This window comes from Carcharodon carcharias, chromosome 3 (assembly GCF_017639515.1).
Source record: "Carcharodon carcharias isolate sCarCar2 chromosome 3, sCarCar2.pri, whole genome shotgun sequence".
Taxonomy (NCBI): Eukaryota; Metazoa; Chordata; class Chondrichthyes; order Lamniformes; family Lamnidae; genus Carcharodon; species Carcharodon carcharias.
The window spans coordinates 13,864,992-13,886,335 of NC_054469.1; the positions used below are offsets into that span (position 1 = coordinate 13,864,992).

General features: G+C 42.2%; 1 protein-coding gene across 1 annotated transcript in view; it reads left to right on the plus strand.

Annotated features, from left to right (window-relative positions):
- Positions 1 to 21,344, plus strand: part of arhgap39 (Rho GTPase activating protein 39) — a 487,284-nt gene that overhangs the window by 312,602 nt on the left and 153,338 nt on the right. Inside the window, exon 12 of the mRNA XM_041183281.1 lies at positions 2,510 to 3,908. Within this exon, the coding sequence (XP_041039215.1) occupies positions 2,510 to 3,908 (1,399 nt within the window). The remainder of the gene's footprint in view (positions 1 to 2,509; positions 3,909 to 21,344) is intronic.

Genomic DNA, 21,344 nt, shown 5'->3' on the forward strand with positions numbered 1-21,344 from the left:
TGAATTAATAAAATAAAAATTGCAAAGTCTGAGGCTCCTCTACTTCTATCTGCTTGGTCCCATTACATGCCTTAATGACAGTCACATCCTTCTGTCCCTCACTGCTGACCAAAACAGATGACCCCATTCTAAGAGGCGTGACCGTCTTTTAGAACAAAGCATAGGGATTTCTCCTGCTCCCTTACATTGCACAGTGTTTGCAGTTCAGCTTTCAGATCAATAATCTTGATCCAGAATTCATCTAATTGCTTACACTTTCTGCAGATGTGTCTGTCATGGATTGCCTTGGCATCCAAAAGATCCTACATTCTACAGCTGCAACATAACACCTGTCCTGCCATTGTTATTTATATTATTTAGTTAATTTAATTACTCAATTAACTTAGAATGATTCCTATGTATACCACACCTCTTTCCCACGTGAACCTAATTTGATACTCACTCAATCTCTGTCTCAGTCCGGCATAGTCACCTGTCTCCTGTGGTTTGAAAAGCCTGTCTCTTTTATAGACCCTCTGATGAGTCACTAGCTAGTTTAGCTTCCTGCTACATTAATTAACACCACTTGAACTAGCTGCTTTCAGATGATTGACAGATAACTGCCATTCCATATTTACCCAACTTGAAGGTTAGTACTATGTTAGATCTTGATTCTTAATCCATAGTTAAAACCTGAATAGGACTTACCAGAATTTATCATGTGAACCTAATTCACTACTTACTCAGTCTCCATCTCACTTCTTAGCAGAATTAGGGATTGGGCAAGAACTGTAAATGTTCCAATGTCAGTTACGTCCACACAGCAAATAACAACATAATGAATAGGAGCAGGAGTAGATGATAGGGCCCGTCAAGCCTGCTCCACCATTCAATACAATCATGGCTGTTCTTTGGCTTCAACTCCACTTTCCACCCACTCTACATAGCCTTCGATTACCTGAGAGACTAAAAATCTGTCCATCCCAGGCACCGATGGGGCATCCCGAATCCTCTGAGATAGAGAATTCCGAAGATTCACTTTGAGTGAAGAAATTTCTTCACATCTCAGTTCTAAGCAATTGGCCCCTTATCCTGAGACTGTGCCTTCAAAAGAAACCACACACAGCCTTACAAGGTTGAACTTGAAAAGAACTGAACCATACAATTGTACCATTTGACTTTCCAAATACAGTTCTGCTTGAAGAGTATTTTGAGCTGTGTTGAAGTACCGTTGGTTCCACATCTCTCACTTGTGGCAAGAGGAGTTTGGGTCACTGAATTAATAGGTTAATGAATCCACTTCAATTTTATTGAAACTCTGAATCCAGTGAGTTAACTGCCTTATAAAAGCACGTACTAACACTTTTTGTTCGTAGAAGATTTACTAAGAGTTGCTTAAAACTTCCATTGAAGATAATTGGCAAAGGAACCGGAGAGGAAAATGAGAATTCGTTTTACACAACAACTTATGATCTGGAATGAACTGCTTGGAAGGACAGGGGAAGCAGCTTCAGTAGTAACTTCCATAAGGGAAATGGATAAATACTTGAAAAGGAAAAATGTGCAGGGCTTTTGAGAAAAGAGCAAGGATGTGGGCCTAATTGGATTGCTCTTTGAAAGAGCCATCATGGGTAAAATAGAACAAATGGCCTCCTAATCTGTTACATTTTATGAATTTACGATAGGCTCATGGAATGACAGCAACCGAGCAACACTGCCCGGTAGTGGGCTGAAAACCGACTCAATAGTCGCCTTTAAAATTAGATAAATACTTGAAGAAGAAAAAAATTGCAGGGCCATGGGGAAAGAGCAAGGGGAGTGGGGCTAACTAGCTCGCTCTTCAAAAGAGCTGGTGCTGATTCAGTGTGAAGAAGGGCCTCCTTTTATGCTGCAATATTTCTATGATTCTAAGCCAAATGAAAGATCATTTGATTACATTGCATCTAATTTTGAAGCATAGTTACAAATGGCTCCATTTTAAAACATTTTTTTCAAGTATAATTGTAAACCTTTTTCTCCTCTTCCCCTCCATCCAAAGGAAGTTGCTTTCTCCAAATTATTTTTAAACACTATAACTGATAATTTTTTTTTAAAAATCTATTTTTAACCCAAATTTAAATTCCTGGTCACAAAGGAAATTGCTGCATAATTGATAGGTTCTGTGAAAAGGTCGAGGAGGAGCAAGGAAATTATGCAGAAATTTGCTGGCAGCCAGTTAATAATGGCGAATGTTCTTGGACCATGCTGGACTGGAGCAGCTTACAAGTGTTTGAAGCAATCATGTGCTGCCCACTCGGGATTACCTGATATACCAGGTTAGCTGGGTCTAAATCCAAAACAAGATAATTCCATTTGAAGAAATTTCTCTTTGTTAACAAGATGTTTATTGCAAGTGGATTAAGAAACCATATGAGTTAAAGACAGACACCAATGGTTGCACCAATAGTTTCCCATTCTCTAGCTCCTGACATTATTGGATTCGTTGATTCTAACTCTTCGTTTATCTTCCCTTTCACTTTTTTTTTCGCAGGACATCACCTCATCGGTGGATGACTGGCACCAAGGAACGAATGTTGATTAAAGTTACAGACCGGGAACCAAGTTACTTATTGCATCAAGGTAATGGGAATGCTGAGAACCAGCCAGGGACACGGTCTCGTAGGCCTTCGGGGCACCAGCTGTCTCACGCTCACAGCTTTGCATCAGACAGTGACAACCAGGTCTTCTTTACTGAACGCAAGCCTTCCCCTTACCTGAAAAGGGCAGAGCATGTTGGCGGCTGTTCCCCAGTTCTGGCAAGAGGGGAGCCCTATCATTCCCCAATCCATTACCAGCACAGAAAGTACTCCTTTGAATCCCAGCCCTCATCTCCGCGCTATGGCTATGAGCCTCCTCTTTACGAGGAGCCCCCTGTTGAATACCAGGCTCCTATTTATGATGAACCACCCATGGAAGTACAGTGCGAGGGAATGAGCCTCTACAAAGCAGGGTCGCCACAGAAGTCCCCTGTTCGGAAGCCGCATCCAATGCTTCACTCTCCCAAACAGGGCCAGAACTCTCCTTATCAGCATCTAGTGTTAACAAAGCAAAAATGCCCAGAGAAATCCATGAGCTTAGAATACAGTCCAGTGGGCAAAGAACTCGTGAAGCAGCTAGTATATGTAGAGCAATCTGGCTCTAGTCCAAAGTTCAAATCAAGTACAAAGCATCGATATTCACCTAGTGCTACATCCACCATTTCTTGCCCATTACAACACAGCCATTCGTTGGTGAGAGACTTTCAATGTTCTGAATCAAGATCTACTGACTACAATGGCCTGGAAGGGTCTGAAGCCAGGTATAGTCACCAGGGCAGCCAGTTGATTCATGAGGATTCAATGTCATGGTCCAGCCAGCATGACTCATTATCTTCAATAGGCTATTCTCCAAACACAAGGAAAAGGAAAAGCAGGAAGCCCTCGCTGACACAAGAGACTTGCGGCGTGGTAGGGGAGAGCTGTGGAGAAATGAACCCCGTCCCTGAGCGGCTGCTGGCAGAGGAGCGGCACTCACCCCTTGACAAGCCGCAGGTGAGCCAGACCGAAAGCAAGAGCGCCGAGGCAGAGATGCTGCGGGGATACCCTGACGTGCACACGACCCAGGCAAGACTCGCACGCGAGGCACAGCAGCTGCATCACATCAAACAGCGCAGCAGCTGGGATTCGCAGAAAGAAGTGTCTGGTTACGAGAGCGATGGAGCCCTTCCTCTACCTATGCCAGGCCCTGTGGTTCGGGCTTTCAGTGAGGATGAAGCATTGGCTCAACAGGAGGGCAAACACTGGAAAAGAAACACATTTGAAAAGCTCGGCTTTCCTCAAGTGCTGTTGGAAAAGAGTGTTTCTGTACAAACTAACTTGGCTTCACCGGAGCCTTACTTACACCCATCACAGGTAGGTCTTCAGTATAACCAGTAGCGATGTTGATGTGAGGAAGTAACTGTAAAGTTTAGCAAAAATGAAAGTCACATAAGGTATCTTTTGTGCTTAAGGTGTTAAATATTGGGATGGACCATTTTCCGATTTGTTTTGTACCCATTTGAGCAGGTTAGGTGCAAGACAAGATTAATGCAGAGTAAAATATGTTGTGCTCCGCAGAAGAGCAGCCACTGCTGTCCCTGTGTGACATGCCCACTGCTTACGTGAGCTATTCTTGTGACCACTTTGACATTCTCAAATTATGGGTAGGAATTTTTTTTTCCATGTTGAACTGAAACTGTTCACATATCTTCTATATTGTCTGAGAAGTAACCTTGCTGGATTTGCTCAGGCTAGGAATCAAGAAGAGCCAACACAAACAGAATTGTCTTGGCCACCAGAGCAGATGGCACAAGACACCATATAAATGCAGATTTTCAACCCATTTCTCTGTTCCATTTGTATGATCTCCCAGCGATATCTTTTAAAATTCATTGTCAGGATATGAACATTGCTGGCAAGGCCAGCCTCTATTGCCCATCCCTTATTTCCCTTGAGAAGGTAGAGATGAGCTATCTCCTTGAACCGCTGCAGTCCACTTGGTGTAGCTACACCCCACGGTGCTATTGGGAAGGGAGGTTCAGGATTTTGATTCAGCGACAATGAAAGAACAGTGGTATTTTCAAAGTCAGGATGGTGTGTGACTTATGGAGGAAATTGGAGGTGTTTGTATTCAGTGCACCTGCTAGTTTGGGAGATGCTATTGAAGAAGCCTTGGTGAGTTGCTACAGTGTATCTTGTAGCTGTGTTTAGGGACCTGTAACTTTTTGTTTAAAGTAGACAGAGTTTGAAACCCCAGATACTTACTAAGGGAATAAGGATTTTAAACAAACAAAGTTAACTTTACTGTACAAAGTCAGAAAAGTAAAATAATTTACCAAATCTATCTTATACTCTAAAATTCAGGACTAGTATGAGGTAAATATGAATTAACAGGCAAACTATGGTTGAACATGCCACACTGCATATTAAATGGCAGATATGACCAAGACAGATCCCATGGATTTCTCAGCAACCCACCCAGTCTTTCAGTAACCGCCATGAGTCACAAAATCTCACTAAAACTCTGTCTCCATCATGAGGGATTTCAACTTCTCTCTTTTGAAGATCTAGCCTCTGAATTCCCACAAAAGCCACTCCGGCTCAGGACTGCCTCAACAACTACTCACCTCCTGGTGGTTAAAAATCTCCTCCTGAGATTGCATTCCACAGGATTCACAAAGCTGTAATCCCGCCTCTAATTACCAGCACAGTTCCTGCTCTTCCGGAGACCGCAAGTTTCACTAAACTGGCACTGCCCCTGGATTTCTCTGAACTCCAGTCTCCTGGCTGCACCAAGCTGTAAATGGCTCCCAGGGCTTCTCTGAGCTCTAACTGTCTCCAGCACAGAACCAATGACCTTGCACCACCTTCTAAACTCCCCAGGACTGAGCCCGAACTGCCTTGAGCCTTCTAACAGCTGCACCTTGTTGGTATCCAATCTCTTCCCCTGCTGCAAAACACTCACAACACACAGATAAATTGAAACCAGACAACCGTCTTAAGCTGCACCCCATCTCCATGATGATGTAGCCAGCTCTGGTCTATCCTCCAACTGACCAAACCAATAATCCCTTCTCTACAATTTCTCCAGCTAAGTAAGCCCACCTGTTGATCTTACCTTTCTAATTCTTAACCCCTTAAGTTAACACGGCCCCAACCTTTTGAGTGTAATAGACTCCAAGCTGCTTTAGTTGCATTTGCCCTATTTTCTACAATTAAACTTTAATCTTCCCAGAAATAAACATTAACTCTAAAATAGTAACATGAACCATGAACTATTATTCGTCACAGCTGCTATAGATGCAGCAGCTGTGCACTGATGGTAGAGGGTGTTATTGTTTAAGGTGGTGGATGAGGTGCCAAGGCTACTTTGTCCTGGAAGATATTGAACCTCTTCAGTGTCATTGCAGCTGCATGCATCCAGGCAAGAGAAGAATATTCCATCACACTCCTGACTTGTGCCTTAAAGATGATGGAAATTCTCTGGGGAGTCAGGAGGTGAGTCATTTGCTGCAGAATTCTCAGTCCTTCTGACCTGCTTTAGTAGCCGCAGCATTTATGTGGCTGATGTGGCTCAGGTGCTGGTTATTGGTGGCCTCCAAACAGTTGATGGCGAGGGTTTGGCAATGGTAATACCACTGAATGTCAATGGGAGGTGGTTAGACTCTTTCATGTTGGAGTCGGTCATTGCTAGCCCATATAAGCACCGGTCCTCCTTCTCCTGCACCCGCTTTAGAATTGCACCTTTGAATTTATATTGCCTCTCCTCATTCTTCCTACCAAATGAATCACTTCATACTTCTCTGCATCAAATTTCATCTGCCAATTGTCCGCCCATTCCACTAGCTTGTCTATGTCCTATTGAAGTTTATCACTATCCTTCTCATAGTTCACAAGACTTGCAAGTTTTATGTCATTTGTAAATGTTGATGTTGTGTCCTGTATACCCAAGTCTAATTCATTAATATATATCAAGAGAAGGTGATAACACCAACCCCTGGGGAGCTCCACTACAAACTTCCTCCATTCTGAAAGTCAACTGTTCAAAACTACTCTCTGTTTCCTGCTACTCAACCAATTGCCCCAACACGTAGTTTAAATTGACTGGCCTGTAATTGCTGGGCTTATCTTTACACCCTTTTTTGAACAAGGGTGTAACATTTGTAATTCTCTAGTCCTCTGAAACCCACCCTTGCATCTAAAGGAGCATTGGAAGATTACGGCCAGTGCCTCCGCAATTTCTACCCTTACCTCCCTCTTCCCTTGGATGCATCTCATCCGGTCCTGGTGACCTATCAACTTTAAGTATGGCCAGTCTATTTAATATCTGCTCTTTATCAATTTTAGACCATCTAATCCAACTTGCACTATGACTTGGACAGCATCTTCTTCCTTAGTAAAGACAGATGCAAAATACTCATTTAGCACCTCGCCATGCCCCCTGCCTCCATGTGTAAATCCCTTAACGGCCCCACTCTTCCTATTATGACCCTTTTGCTGTTTATATGCCTGCAGAAGACTGTTTAATGTTAGCTGCCAGTCTCTTTTCACACTTTATCTTTGCTTCTCTTATTTGTTTTTTCACTTCCCCTCTGAACCTTCTATATTCAGCCTGGTTGTCAATTGTATTATATACAATTGTATTACATATCTGTCATGAACACATCGTCATCCTATTTGCTATTTCTTTCATCATCCTCTGGATTTGTTTGCCCTACCTTTCCCCATCATGGGAATGTGCCTCAACTGTACCCAAACTATCCTCTCTTTAAAGGCAATCCATTGTTCAGTTAAAGCTTTGCCTCCCAAACTTTGATTCCAGTTTACCTGGGCCAGATGAGTTTTCACCCCATTGAAATTGGCTCTCCTCCAATGAAGTATTTTTACTCTGAATTGCTTCCTGTCCTTTTCTATAACTAACTTCAACCTTATGACACTCTCAATTTTTTCCCTTCCCCTCATTTCTGCTTTTGGTAACTCATTGTTGGCATGACCAATGATATATATGCCCTTTAGATGTTGTTGTACTGTGTCTCGTGTAGCACTGTACTGTACAAACCCAGAGGTCTCGGGCCTGTGATGAGTTACCTGACCTGAGCTGGAATGTTAGAGGGAAGAAAGTTATATTTGCACAATAACTTTCTTTAGTTAGTGAGGAGTGCAACTCGGAAAGGATTCCTGTACAGCAGCTCCAGATGCAAACACTTGCACATGGATGCCTGATGAGAATGGTATAAACTTACATTGTGATGACCTTCACTGTCCAGATTAATATGTGAAGAAAATACCAGAGGTAATGGAACCCTTTTGCTATCTCTAGCACTCTACCCCAACATCAGTCACCCAGGAGGATAAGGCAATAAATTCACATGGTAACAATGGATATATATGGTAAGGGAATAAATTCAAATGTTTATGTTGTGGATGTAGGACAAGAGAATAAATTCACATGGGAGCGAGGAATTAAAACTTGTATTATCCTACCCAATTCTTTCTGCTCAAGTTGTTTTGGTTTCCCCGTTCCTCAATGATCCTTACTCTATTTTGTCTTCCTCAGATCATACAAACCAGTCCTCAAGCTAAAATTCAGTGAGGACTGTCAGACTGATAAAAATAAAGAGTCTAACAAAACAGGAAAATAAGAGGTTTCTTTTTCCTTGCTTACCAAAATTTGCCAGGCTGGCAAAGCAATGGACGATGAACTTTAAGCTGAGCCACTGTTGAAAAATTGTCAACTCTTTTAATTAGCATTGGACGTCATAAGCAGTCATACTTTATACTGATTGAGAGTAGGAAGCTGGTGAACATCTGCACTCTCCAGTTGTGGCCTTCGATTGATTGTGTTTATAATCATTACGCTTGCACTTGTAAACATGTAGCTGTACTGAATATTAAATATCAGCAAAGCATAGTTCCGCATTAAATATGCTACTAACTCATGATGGAATCTGTATTGAAGCCTCAGCCCATTATGATCTAAACCACGACAAAAACGTCTGCAAATTCATTTTTATTTTGCAACTGATTTGGCATTTACTGTCATGTCAGGCTGAGATCAGTACAGTTTAATTTTTATGTGGCTGTCTAATTTTCTTGTATTTTTGTACATAGGTTTTTGCGATCTCGGGGAACTTAATTCAAAATAAAGATGTGAAATACCAAACATGATAATTGAGCTAAACACTTGATCATATTCTGAAGCTTAGAATAATTAACCCTGCTCCTCCCGGCAGTTGTGTCATATTGTTAATGGAATAAGCTAATATTTATCTGTGCACTGACAGCCATAATCATGCTTATTGTGCTGGAAAACTCCCTCCCGCAATTTATAAATCAACCTTCAAGTTCTGAAATCTAAGGGGCCTTTTCATTACGATGGTAGCATTGATTTGAAGCTGTTTCAACCACTTACATTTTTATAGTACCTTCAATGTAATAAAATGTGCCCAGGTACTTTACTTTAAAAACAAAATATGACACTGAGCCACATAAGGAGATATATGGGCAGACGACCAAAAGCTTGATCAAGGAGGTAGGATTTAAGGAGTGTTTTGAAAGGAGGAAAGCGAGGTGGGGAGGTTTAGGTGGGGAATTCCGCAGCTCAGGGCTCAGCCAGCTGAAGGCACGGCTGCCAGTGGAGGAGTGGCTAAAATCGGAGGGATGCTCAAAAAGCTAAAATTAGATGAGCGCAGATATCTCAGAATGTTCTGGGGCTGGGGGAGATTAGAGAAATAGGGAGGGGCAAGGTCATGGAGGGATTTGAAAACAAGGATGAGAATTTTGCAATCAATTTGAACATTTTTAAACCATTGAAATACATAAAAGTTATAACAGCAACAGGCCAGTCAGCCCCACCATTCCATTTTGGTATTTACTCTCCACATGAGCCAATTATCCACTTCACAATTACCCACCCTGTTCCCATATCGCTTTAACCCATTCTCCATCACCCACATATCCAATCAGTTTTGAACATTAAAAAGTTTGCCTCAACAGCTAACTTTGGAAGTGAATTCCAGTTTCAGAACTCTGTCAGTAAAGAAATGTCTCCTCCTCCGCCACTTTACTGAATCTCTTGCGTTTAATCACAATGGTAACTAAGTAGATTTAATTCATCTGGATTTTCAAAAGGCTAAGGTTAGAGAATGTGGAATCAGGACAAGTGGCAGAATGGATTGCCAGCTGGCTTCAAGACAGAAAGCAGAGTGTGGGAGTGAAGAGTGGCAGAAGGTGGGAAGTGGTGTTCCACAAGGATCAGTGCTGGGACCACTGCTGTTTACAATTTACATTAACAAATTAAACTTTGGAATCAAAAACACAATTTCTAAATTCGCAGATGAAACCAAATTGGAGTAGTGGCAATACTGAGGACTGCAACAAATTATTGGAGGACATGAATAAACTCACAAAATAGGCAAGTAACTGGCAGTGCAGTTCAACACTGATAAACGTGAGTTAGTACATTGTGATAGGAAGAATAGGGAGGCCACTTATTACTTGGAAGGTGCAAGTCTAGGTGGGGCAGAGGTAGAAAGAGACGCTGGAGTAAAAATGTCCATCACTTAAAGTTGCGCCACAGGTTTGTCAGGCCATAAAAGTAGGGAAGTTAGGCTAAACCTGTACGAACCTTGGTTAGACCACACTTAGAGTACTGCCAATATCATAAAAAGGATACAGAGGCAATGGGAAGTATGGGGAGAAGATTTTTCAGGATGATATCAGAAATGTGTGGGTAAACATATCAGGAAAGAATTGACAGGCTTTTCTCTTGAAAAAAGGTGGCTGAGGGGTGGCCTAATGGAGGTCTTTAAAATTATGGAAGCTTTTGATAGAGTGGATACAGAGAGAGTGTTTTCACTTGTGGCAAGAGCATAACTAGTGATCATTAATATAAAATAGTCACCAAGAAATCCAAGAGGGAATTCAGAAGAAACTTCTTCACCCAAAGAATGGTGAGAATATGGAACTCACTACCATAGGAGTGGTTGAAGTGAATATTATATGTGCATTTAAGGGAAAACTAGACGAGCTTATGAGGGAGAAGGGAAAAAATATTACGATAGTAGATTTAGATGAGGAAAGATGGAAGGAGGCTCAAGTGGAGCATAAACACCAGAATGGACTGATGGACCAAATGGCCTGTTTCTGTATATCTGATATAATCCTATGCTAAGCTGTGAGATGTGGGAGCTTTTGGACGCCAAGGCGATCCATGACAAACGCGTCGACAGGAAGTGTAAGCAGCTTGAGGAATTCCAGATCAGGATTAATGATCTGGAAGTTGGAATGCAGACACTGCACAACATAAGGGAGAGGGAGGATACCTGGATACTTTGTTCCAGAAGACAGTCACACCTTTTAGAAGAGGGTCATCTGTTTTGGTCAGCAGTGAGGGACAGGAGGATGTGACTGTCAGTGAGGCAGCTAATGGGATTGAGCAGACTAATGGAGGAGCCTCAGGCTTTGCAACTGTCCAACAGGTTTGTGATGCTCACAACCACCTGTGTGGATAAAAGCACAGTCTGCAAGGTGGACGAACTGGCTGGCCATGGCACTGTGACACAGGAAGCCGTTCAAGCCATGGGGAGCAAAAAGGAATGTAGTGGTAGTAGGGGATCGTATAGTGAGGTGGATTGACACTGTTCTCTGCAGGAAAGAGCGAAATGTCCAGACGGCTATGTTGTCTGTCGGTGCCAGGGTTCAGGATATCTGCTCAGGGCTGTAGAGGAGCTTGCAGTAGGAGGGGGAGGATCCAGTTGTCGTGGTCCATGTAGGTACTAATGACATAGATAGAACTAGGAAAGAGGTTCTGCAAAGTCAGTATGAGGAGTTAAGTACCAAATTAAGAAGCAGAAGCTCAACAGTAATAATCTCTGGATTATTACCATAGTCACATGCAAATTGACATAGAGCAAATAAGATTAGAGAGACGAATGTGAGGCTCAAAGACTGGTGTGGGAGAACTGGGTTAAGGTTTGTGGGGCACTGGCATCAGAACTGGGGAAAGTGGGGGCTGTACAGTTGGAATGGAATGCCTAAACCGCGCTGGGACGAGAGTCCTTGCAAATCGCACAACTAGGAAGTAGAGAGTAAACTAAACAAGGAGGGTGAGGGATCAAGCTCGGGTAGAGGTAGCAATTAAGGGTGTTGAGTCAAGACAGGAGAGCAAAATAGTAATATGAGAAATGAGGGTCGGAGAAGGGCAGGAAAGGACAGAAAGAAAATAACCTAAGAATACATCAACAGTCAAGACTAAATGTTACAAAGGTAACAAAAAGACAAAACTGACGGCTCTCTATCTGAATGCCCATAGCATTCATAATAAAGTAAATGAATTGGTGGCCCACATTGAAGTAAATAAAAATGACCTGATAGCAATTACAGAGATGTGGCTGCAGGACATCAAAGATTGGGTCCTTAATATTGAAGGGTACAAGACATTCAAGAAGAATAGGAAGTTAGGTAAAGGTGGAGGGGTAGCACCGTTAACCAAAGAGGCCATTGGTGCAATAGTTAGAGATGACCTAGGTTCAGGAGATCAGGATGTAGAATTGATTTGGGTGGAGATGAGGAATAGGGGGAAAAAGTCATTATTGGGAGTGGTCTACAGGCCCCCTAACAGTAGCCACAGTGCAGGACAAAATATTCAAGAGAAAATATTGTGTGCTTGTGATAAAGGGACAGCAATAATCTTGGATGATTTTAATCTACACGTAAACCGGAAAAATCAGATTGGCCTGGATGAGGAGTTCATAGGATGCTTTTGAAGTAATTTCTTAGAGCAGCATGTTCTGGAACCAACCAGAGAGCAGGTTATATTAGATTTGGTATTGCATAAAGTGACAGGATTAATTAATGACCTCAGAGTGAAGGCACCCCTAGGTAGCAGCGACCACAGTATGATTGAATTCTACATCTAGTTTGAAAAGGGGAAGAGTGGTTCTAAGACTAGTATCTTAAACTTAAATGAGGGCAACTAGGTGGGCATGAAAGCTGAGCTAGCTGAAGTGGACTGGGTAACTAGGCTAGAGGACTGATCAATAGAGAAGCAGTGGCAGACATTTAAGGGGATATTTCAGAGTATTCAGAATAAGTATATTCCTATTATAAAGAAAAATTCTAAGGGGAGGACCTACCATCCGTGGTTAACTGGAGATGTTAAGAAAGCATCAAACTTAAGGAAAAAGCATACAGCTCCACAAAGGCGGGTGGAAGGACAGATGATTGGACAGAATATAAAGAATGGCAGAGAATGACTAAAAGGTTAATTAGGACAAAGAAATTAGAGTTTGAGAGGAAGCTAGCTAGAAATGTAAAAATGGATAGCAAGAGTTTCTACAGGTATTTTAAAAGGAAAAGAGTAAATAAAGTGAGTGTTGGTCCTGTAGAGACTGTTAGTGGGGAGTTAATAGTAGATAATTAGGAAATGGCAAAAGAAATGAACAAATATTTTGCTTGTATGTTCACAATAGAGGATACAAAAAACATTCCAGTAATGGCTGTAAGTCAGAAGGATCGGGAGAAAGGAACTTGGTGAAATTGAAATCACTAGGGAAATGGTACTGAGCAAATTGATGGAGCTGCAGACTGGCAAGTCTCTGGGTCCCGATGGACTACATCCTGGGGCTTTAAAGGAGGTGGCTAATGAGGTAGTCGATGCGCCGGTGTTAATTTTCCAAAATTTCCTAGATTCTGGAAAGGTTCCATCAGATTGGAAAGTAGCAAATATAATCCCTCAATTCAAGAAGGGAGGGAGGCAGAAAACAGGAAACTATAGGCTAGTTAGCTTGACGTCTGGTGTGGGAAAGTTATTAGAATCAATCATTAAGGAGGTTATAACTGGGCCTTTAGAAGAGCTCAAGCCAGGGAAGAGTCAGCATGGTTTTGTGAAAGGAAAATCATGTTTAACCAATTTATTGGTGTTTTTTGAAGGAATAATGCGTGCAGTGGATAAAGGGGAGCCTGTGGATGTACTATACTTGGATTTCCAGAAGGCATTTGATAAGGTGCCACATCAAAGATTATTGCGGAAAATAAAAGTGCATGGTATAGTGGGTAACATATTAGCATGGATAGAAGATTAGCTGGCTGGCAGAAAGTAGAGAGTATACATAAATGGGTCTTTTTCTGATTGGCAGGATTTGACAAGTGGTGTCCCACATGGGTCTGTACTGGGGCCCATGGGGCCTCAGCTTTTTGTGATTTACAGCAATGATTTAGATCTTGTATACTTCATTGTATAGTGAAGACATAGTAGCTAACTTTGCAGGTGGCACAAAGGTAGGAAAGTATGTTGTGAAGAGGACATGAGGCGGTTGCAGATGGATATGAATAGGTTGAGTGAGATCTGGCAAATGGAGTTTAATGTGGGAAAATGTGAAGTTGTTCACTTTGGCAGGAAGAACAAAAAAACAGAGTATTACTTAAATGGAGAATGGCTGCATAATTCTAAGGTGCAGTGGGATCTAGGTGTTCTAGTACATGGGTCACAAAAAGTTAGAATGCAGATACAACAAGTAATTAAGAAAGCTAATGGAATGCTATCCTTTATTACAAGAGGGTTTGAACATGCATGTTAGGATGTTATGCTTCAGTTATACAGGGCATTGGTGACACCACACCTTGACTACTGTGTGCAGTTTTGGTCTCCTTGTTTAAGGAAGGATGTAACTGCATTGGAGGCAGTTCAAAGGAGTTTATCGGGTTGATACCTGGAATGAGTGAGTTGTCTTATGAGGAAAGGTTGGACAGAATTGCCTAGTTTCCACTGGAGTTTAGAAGAGTGAGAGGTGATTTGATTGAAGTATACAAGATCCTGAACGGCCTTGACAAGGTGGACGTGGAAAGGATGTTTCCTCTTGTCGGTGAGACCAGAACTAGGGGGCACTGTTTTAAAATTAGGGGTCACCCCTTTAGGACAGAGATGAGGAGAAATTTTCTCTGAGGGTTGTGTGACTCAGAAGGTCTCAGAAGGTCTTCTCTGTCTCAGAAGGTGGTGGAGGTGGGGTCATTGAACATTTTTAAGGCAGAGGTAGATAGATTCTACCATTGTTAGGCAAGGGAATCAAAGGTTATCGGAGGTAGATGGGAATGTGGAAATCGAAACACAAGATCAGCCATGATCTTATTGAATGGCAGAGCAGGCTCGAGGGGCCGAATGGTCTACTCCTGTTCCTATTTCTTAGGTTCTTAAATCTCTGGCCTCTCATTCTTGACCTCTCAACTGTGAGGAAAAATCTGCTTCCATCTACCTTGTCCCATCTTTTCATAATTTTAAACATTTTTGCTACAATCTATGTTATAACTAAAGAGGACTCAATTTTTCATGTCTGTTTGTTGTTGAATTTCTTCAAATTCTCCAGCACCTGAGTCAATCTGTATATTTTATTATTCATTTACAGAATGTGGGCATCGCTGGCGAGTCCAGCATTTATTGCCCATCTCTAATTGCCCTTGGGAAGGTAGTGGTGAACTGCCTTCTTGAACCGCTGCAGTCCCTGTGGTGTAGGTACACCCACAGTGCTATTAGGGAGGGAGTTCCAGAATTTTGACCCAGCGACAGTACCCTCTCTAAATTGCCATTATATTTCATTTGTGGAGCATGATGATGCACATAGTACTCATGCTGAGGCCCTGTTAAAGTTTTATATAGGCTGTTAATTACCTCTTGGTTTTCACTTTGTACCAATCGTAAATGCAGTCTAAGTGTGCAGCTCAGCACCAGAGCAAAGTGCAGTGAGTCTCCCTAGATAAGGGATCTTGCTGTGCTATTTCCTGGAGTCAGGCCATACTTTTGCTCTGGATTTACATTGTGCAAGTTAATATTGGTGCAAAGTAGAAACAGTATTGCACAGTTGCTAAAGCAATAGAATCAGAAAATTTTGCACCGCAGGAGGCTATTCAGTCCATCACAACTGTGCTGGCTCGCTGAAAAGCCATTCCTTAAGGCCTTCGCCCCATGCCATTTCAGACTTTTCCTTTTCAAATATCATTGGCTTCTTTTAAAAACCATTATGGATTCTGCTCCTGACATTGGTTCTGATGGATCAAATGATGTTTAACCATGAAAACAAATTTCCGATTTATCACTTTGATCTTTTAGAAATTACTTTAAATTTATGCATTCTCATTATCAACACATTGACTGGTGGACATAATCTTTCCTTATTCACTTTATGAAAACTCCTCATAAGTTTAACATCTCAACCACCTCTTAGTTTTGTCTCATTACTAAAGCCTCTGATCCCTAATATCCTCTTTGTAATTTACCTAACATTTCACTTAGACACCCTTGCAAAGTAGGGCACGATTTTTTTTCCTCTTTATTCTTTCATGCGATGTGGGTGACACTGGTGAGGCCAGTATTTGTTGCCTGTCCCTAACTGCCCTCGCTAGGCCATTTCAGAGGGCAGTTAAGAGTCAACCACATTGCTGTGGGTTTGGAGCCTGGGTCTCTGGATTACTAGTCCAGCGACATTAGCACTATGCCACCATCTCCCCGATACTCCAACTGCAGTCTAACCAATGAGTTACAAAGGTTTTCAAATCCCTCAGTGGGCTTGCCCTTCCCTATCTCCGGTAATCTCTACTCCTCCAATTCTGCCTCTTGAGCAGCCCCGACTTTAATCCTTGCACCATCAGAGGCTGTGCCTTCAGTGGTAGCGTAGTGGTAATGTCACTGGACTGGTAATCCAGAGGCCAAGGCTAATGCTCTGGGAATATGGGTTCAAATCTCACCACAGCAGCTGGTGGAATTTAAATTCAATTAATAAATCTTGAATTGCAAGCTAGTCTCAGTAATAGTGACCATGAAATTATCATTGATTGTTATAAAAACCCATCTGTTTCACAAATGTCCTTGAGGGAAGGAAATTTGTCATCGTTACCTGGTCTGGCCTACATGTGACTCCAGATCCACAGCAACGTGGTTGTCTCTTAACTGCCCTCTGAAAGGGCCTGGCAAGCCACTCAGTTCAAGGGCAATTAGGGATGGGCAACAAATGGAGGTCTTGCCAGCGATGCCCACATCCCATGAACGAATAAAGAAGAAAAAGCTGCTCAGGTGCTAAGGTTTGGAATTCCCTCCATAAACCTCTTTATCTCATTTTCCTCCTTTAAGATTTTCCTTGTAAACAACATCTTTGATCAAGCTTTTAGCCATCTGTCCTAATAATATCCTTATGGAGTTAGATGATGAATATTGTCCAATAATGCTCATATGAAGTGCTGTTTTACCACGTTAAAGGTGCTACATAAATGCAAGTTGGTCTTTGATGTTACCTCTTTGCTTTTACTTCATCTATATAAATGTAGGATCCTTTTGTTTTAAACAGCTGTATCAACTTGTCCTTTTTAATGCATTTTGTGAATCTGACCTTCTCTCTTTTTCTCTTTTTAAACTTTTTACCATTTCAGGTATATACGCATCCAAAACTAATTGCCTCACTTCTGTGCACTAAATTTAATTGACATCTGTCTGGCCAATCTAGTGACCTGCCTGTGTTTCATTTAAGCTGCTCACAGTCCTCTTCATGGTTCATGACGCTGTCTATTCTTGAATGCAAATTTTAACTTTGAGGGGGAAGAAATGCTTTAGCTTTCTGAACCCCTTTCTGTTAAATGTCTATCTAGTCGGTCTAGCTCAGAGAATGGTCTGAGAGCTGGCAAGCTGATGAGGCGGCCTTTCTTAAAAAGAAATACATGCATATGTTTTAATCTATATTCTCTGCTAGGTTATTTTACCTGTAGTTAACGGGTAAATTATAGTTGTCGGACTCAAAACAAAACCACAGGAATGCATGGACTGTCATTGTCCACACTATTGATTGTATAATCGAACAACATGAACGCTTGCCTATTTTTAGAGCCATTTAACATAGGAGCAGGAGTAGGACATTCAGCCCCTCAAGCCTGCTCCCCCATTCAACTAGATCTTGGCTGCTTGTCTACTTCTAGACCTTTTTCCCACACTATCCCCATTCCCCTTGATGTTGTTAGTATCTAGAAATCTATCGATCTCTGTCTTGAACAATGGGGATGATAATTTCAAAGATTCACTACACTGAGTGAAGAAATTCTTCCTCATTTCAGTCCTAAATGGCCTGCCTCTTATTCTGAGACTGTGTTCCTATTTCTAGATGTACACAATAGTCCCAGTGCGGTTTAACCAAAGTTCTATGCAATTGAAGCAAGGCTTCTTTATTCCTGTACTCAAATCCTCTTACGATAAAGGTCAACATTTGTGGGAAAGCGATGGCGTAGTGCTATCTGGATAGACTAGTAATCCAGAGACCCAGCGTAATGCTCTGGGGACCCGGGTTCAAATCCACGGCAGGATTTCAATAAAAATCTGGAATTAACGGTCTATTGACGACCATTGTTGATTGTTGTAAAAACCCATCTGATTCACTAATATCCTTTAGGGGAGGAAATCTGCTGTCCTTCATGTGACTCCAGACCCACAGCAATGTGGTTGACTCTTCAATGCCTTCTGGAAATGGCGTAGCAAGCCACTTAGTTGTATCGAACCAGTACAAAGTCACAAAAACCACCTAAGCACCTGCAATGTACTCCTTTCTAACATGTGGGGGCTAGTGCCAAAATTGGGGGAGCTGTCTCACAGACTAGTCAAGCAACAGCCTGACGCAGTCATCCTCACAGAATCAGCCCATTGAGTCTACACGGACACGTGAGAAACATCTGATCTACCTAATCCCATTTACTAGCACTTGGCTCATAGCCTTGAATGTTATAACATGCCAAGCGCTCATCCAGGTACTTTTTAAAGGATGTGAGGCAACTCGCCTCCACCGCCCTCCAGGCAGCGCATTCCGGACCATCACCACCCTCAGGGTAAAAAAGCTTTTCCTCACATCCCCCCTAAACCTTCTGCCCCTTACTTTGAACTTGTGTCCCCTCGTATCTTACGGATAACATCCCAGACACCACCATCACCATCCCACCGGCAGGACAGGCCCAGCAGAGGTGGCGGCAGTCGGGAGGGATTTGCCAAGGGGGTCCTTAACATCAACATCGACTCCGGACCATGAAGTCTTGTGGCATCAGGTCAAACATGGGCAAGGAAACCTCCTGCTGAGGGAGGGTGGTACAGCTGATGAATCAATGCTTCTCCATGTTGAACAGAATGTTCTCTGGATGGGGTACTTCAATATCCATCACCAAGAGTGGCTTGGTAACACCATTTCTGACCGAGTTTTTATTTATTCGCTGGCTGGGCCAGGGGAACCGCTGCAGTGGTGTGGTACACCCACAGTGCTGTTAGGAAGGTAGTTCCAGGATTTTGACCCAGTGACAGTGAAGGAACGGCGATAAATTTCCAAGTCAGAATGGTGTACGAGCATACGAACTAGGAGCGGGAGTAGGCAACTCAGCCTTTCAAGCTTCCTCCACCATTCAATAAGATCATGGCTGATCTGATTGTATCCTCCTGCCTGCCCCTGATAACCTCTCACTCGATTGTTAATCAAGAATCTATCTAGCTCTAGCTTAAAAATATTCAAAGACCCTGCTTCCACCGCCTTTTGAAGGAGAGAGTTCCAAAGACTCTCAACCCTCTGAGAGTAAAAATTTCTCCTCACCTCTGTCTTAAATGAGCCATCCCTTATTTTTAAACACTGACCCTTAGTTCTAGATTCTCCCATAAGAGGAAACATCCTCTCCACATCCACTCTGTCGAGACCCCTCAGGATCTTAAAGGTTTCAGTTAAGTTGCCTCTTACTCTTCTAAACTCCAGTGGATACAAACCTAACCTGTGCAACCTTTCCTCATAAGACAACCCGCCCAAGCCTGGTCTTGGTCTCATAAACCTTCTCTGAACTGCTAACGCATTTACATCCTTCCTTAAATAAGGAGACCAATACTGTACACAATACTCCAGATGTGATCTCATCAGTGCTCTGTACAACTGAAGCATAATCTCCATATTTTTATATTCAATTTCCCTCACAATAAATGAGAACATTCTATTAGCTTTCCTAATTACTTGCTGTACCTGCATACAAGTCTTTTGTGATTCATACATTAGGACCCCTGAATCTCAGGACTCTGCAATCTCTGCATATAGGTAATAAGCTTCTTTTTTATTCTTCCTGCCAAAATGATAATTTCACATTTGCCCGCATTATACACCATTTGCCAGGTTTTTGTCCACTGACTTAACTGATCTATTTCACTTTGTAGCCTCCTTACGTTCTCCTTACAACTTACTTTCCTACCTGTCTCTGTGTCATCAGCAAATTTAGCAACCATACTAACTGTCCCTTCATCTAAGTCATTTATATAAATTGTAAAAAGTTGAGGTCACGCCACTCGTTATAGCTCGCCAAAAATGACCCATTTATGGATACCCTCCTGTTAGCTAGCTAATCGTCTATCCTTGTCATCTGCAAACTTGGAAATATTACATTTGGTTCCCACACCCAAATCATTGATATAGATTGTGAACAGCTGGGGCCCAAGCACTGATCCTTGGGATGCAAGTAATGCAAATAATGCCAATAATCTCAGTTACTAAATATAATTTGATAGCATGATCAGAATAGGAGGAGGCCTTTCAGCCCCTCGAGACTGTTCTGCCATTCAATAAGATCCTACCTGATTTGCACCTTAACCCCATTTACCTGTCTTTACTTCATTGCCCTTGATATCGTTACCCAGCAAAAATCTATCAATCTCAGTCTCGAAAGCCAGCTTTGAATTGACCCAGTTTTCTGCTGCAAAACAGAGAGGTGAAGGAGTGGTTTTTGTTCGTTGGCAGGCCATCCCATTCATGTCATGAAGGAATGCAGGCTTCAGTTTACGAAGAGTATGGGTCTGCTTGTAGAATGTGCCCTTTTGTCATGAACTGAGTTGTGATACATCTCACTCTGGAACAATCTGGGGCCTTTTGATCTACAGTCCCAGCCATTGGGGAGGCCTGAAATCTGTCTTTTCACCCCCCCCACCCCGCCCACCCCCACCCAAGCCTGCTTCCCAGCCTTGCTCTTATTCCAGCAGGCAACTCACATCAAAACAAATGACTTTCCATCCTTTCGCTGGTGCTGCTTGAGGTCAGCTGCTCAGATCAGCATGAAACTGGCTCAGTGACGATGCTTCCCTGATGACTCCTGTGCCCTCTCTGCAGGGAAGTGCCAGCCTCCTCCCTGTGGAGGTACAGTTGAGGTTCAGAAGGTGGGCATTAATTCCTCATTTCGCATCACACAGCAACCTTTACAAAATAAACAGTGAAAAGAAGCTCCTTTCAGGTGAAGAGATTTCCTTGTATAAAGAAGGATTGTGGAATCCAAGATTTAATCTTTTCTGCATGAGCAAATATATCTTGAGTTTTTTTTCATTCTTCAAATCACGCATTGCGTGTCACCTCGTTTGTTACATGAGGAATTTATTACAGCTTAGGAATCTAAGTTGCTATAGTTACCAGAGATGGTGCAGCATTTAAAGGAATATTGCCCAAAAAAGGCTTTAACATTCAATATTATGTGGAAAAATTAACCACTACAGCCACCTCAGTATTTTGCTGAATTTTTAAAGAGTCATGTTCAATTCTGTTGTTTAAATGTTTTAATTTACCCTAAAGTAATGGATCATTTTTCTGCTGTTTTCATAGCTGGTGACTGGTTTATTGGGTCTCTGCATTGGTTATTTTCCTTGATATCACTAAGTATTATATTTGTTTTTAAACTTGATTTGAGGACTGATTTGTACTCGGTGGGTATGGTTCCATGACCTTGTTGGCATGAAGAACTGGATATTTTAACTCCCTCCTGCAACGTCCATACTGCTGCCTGCAG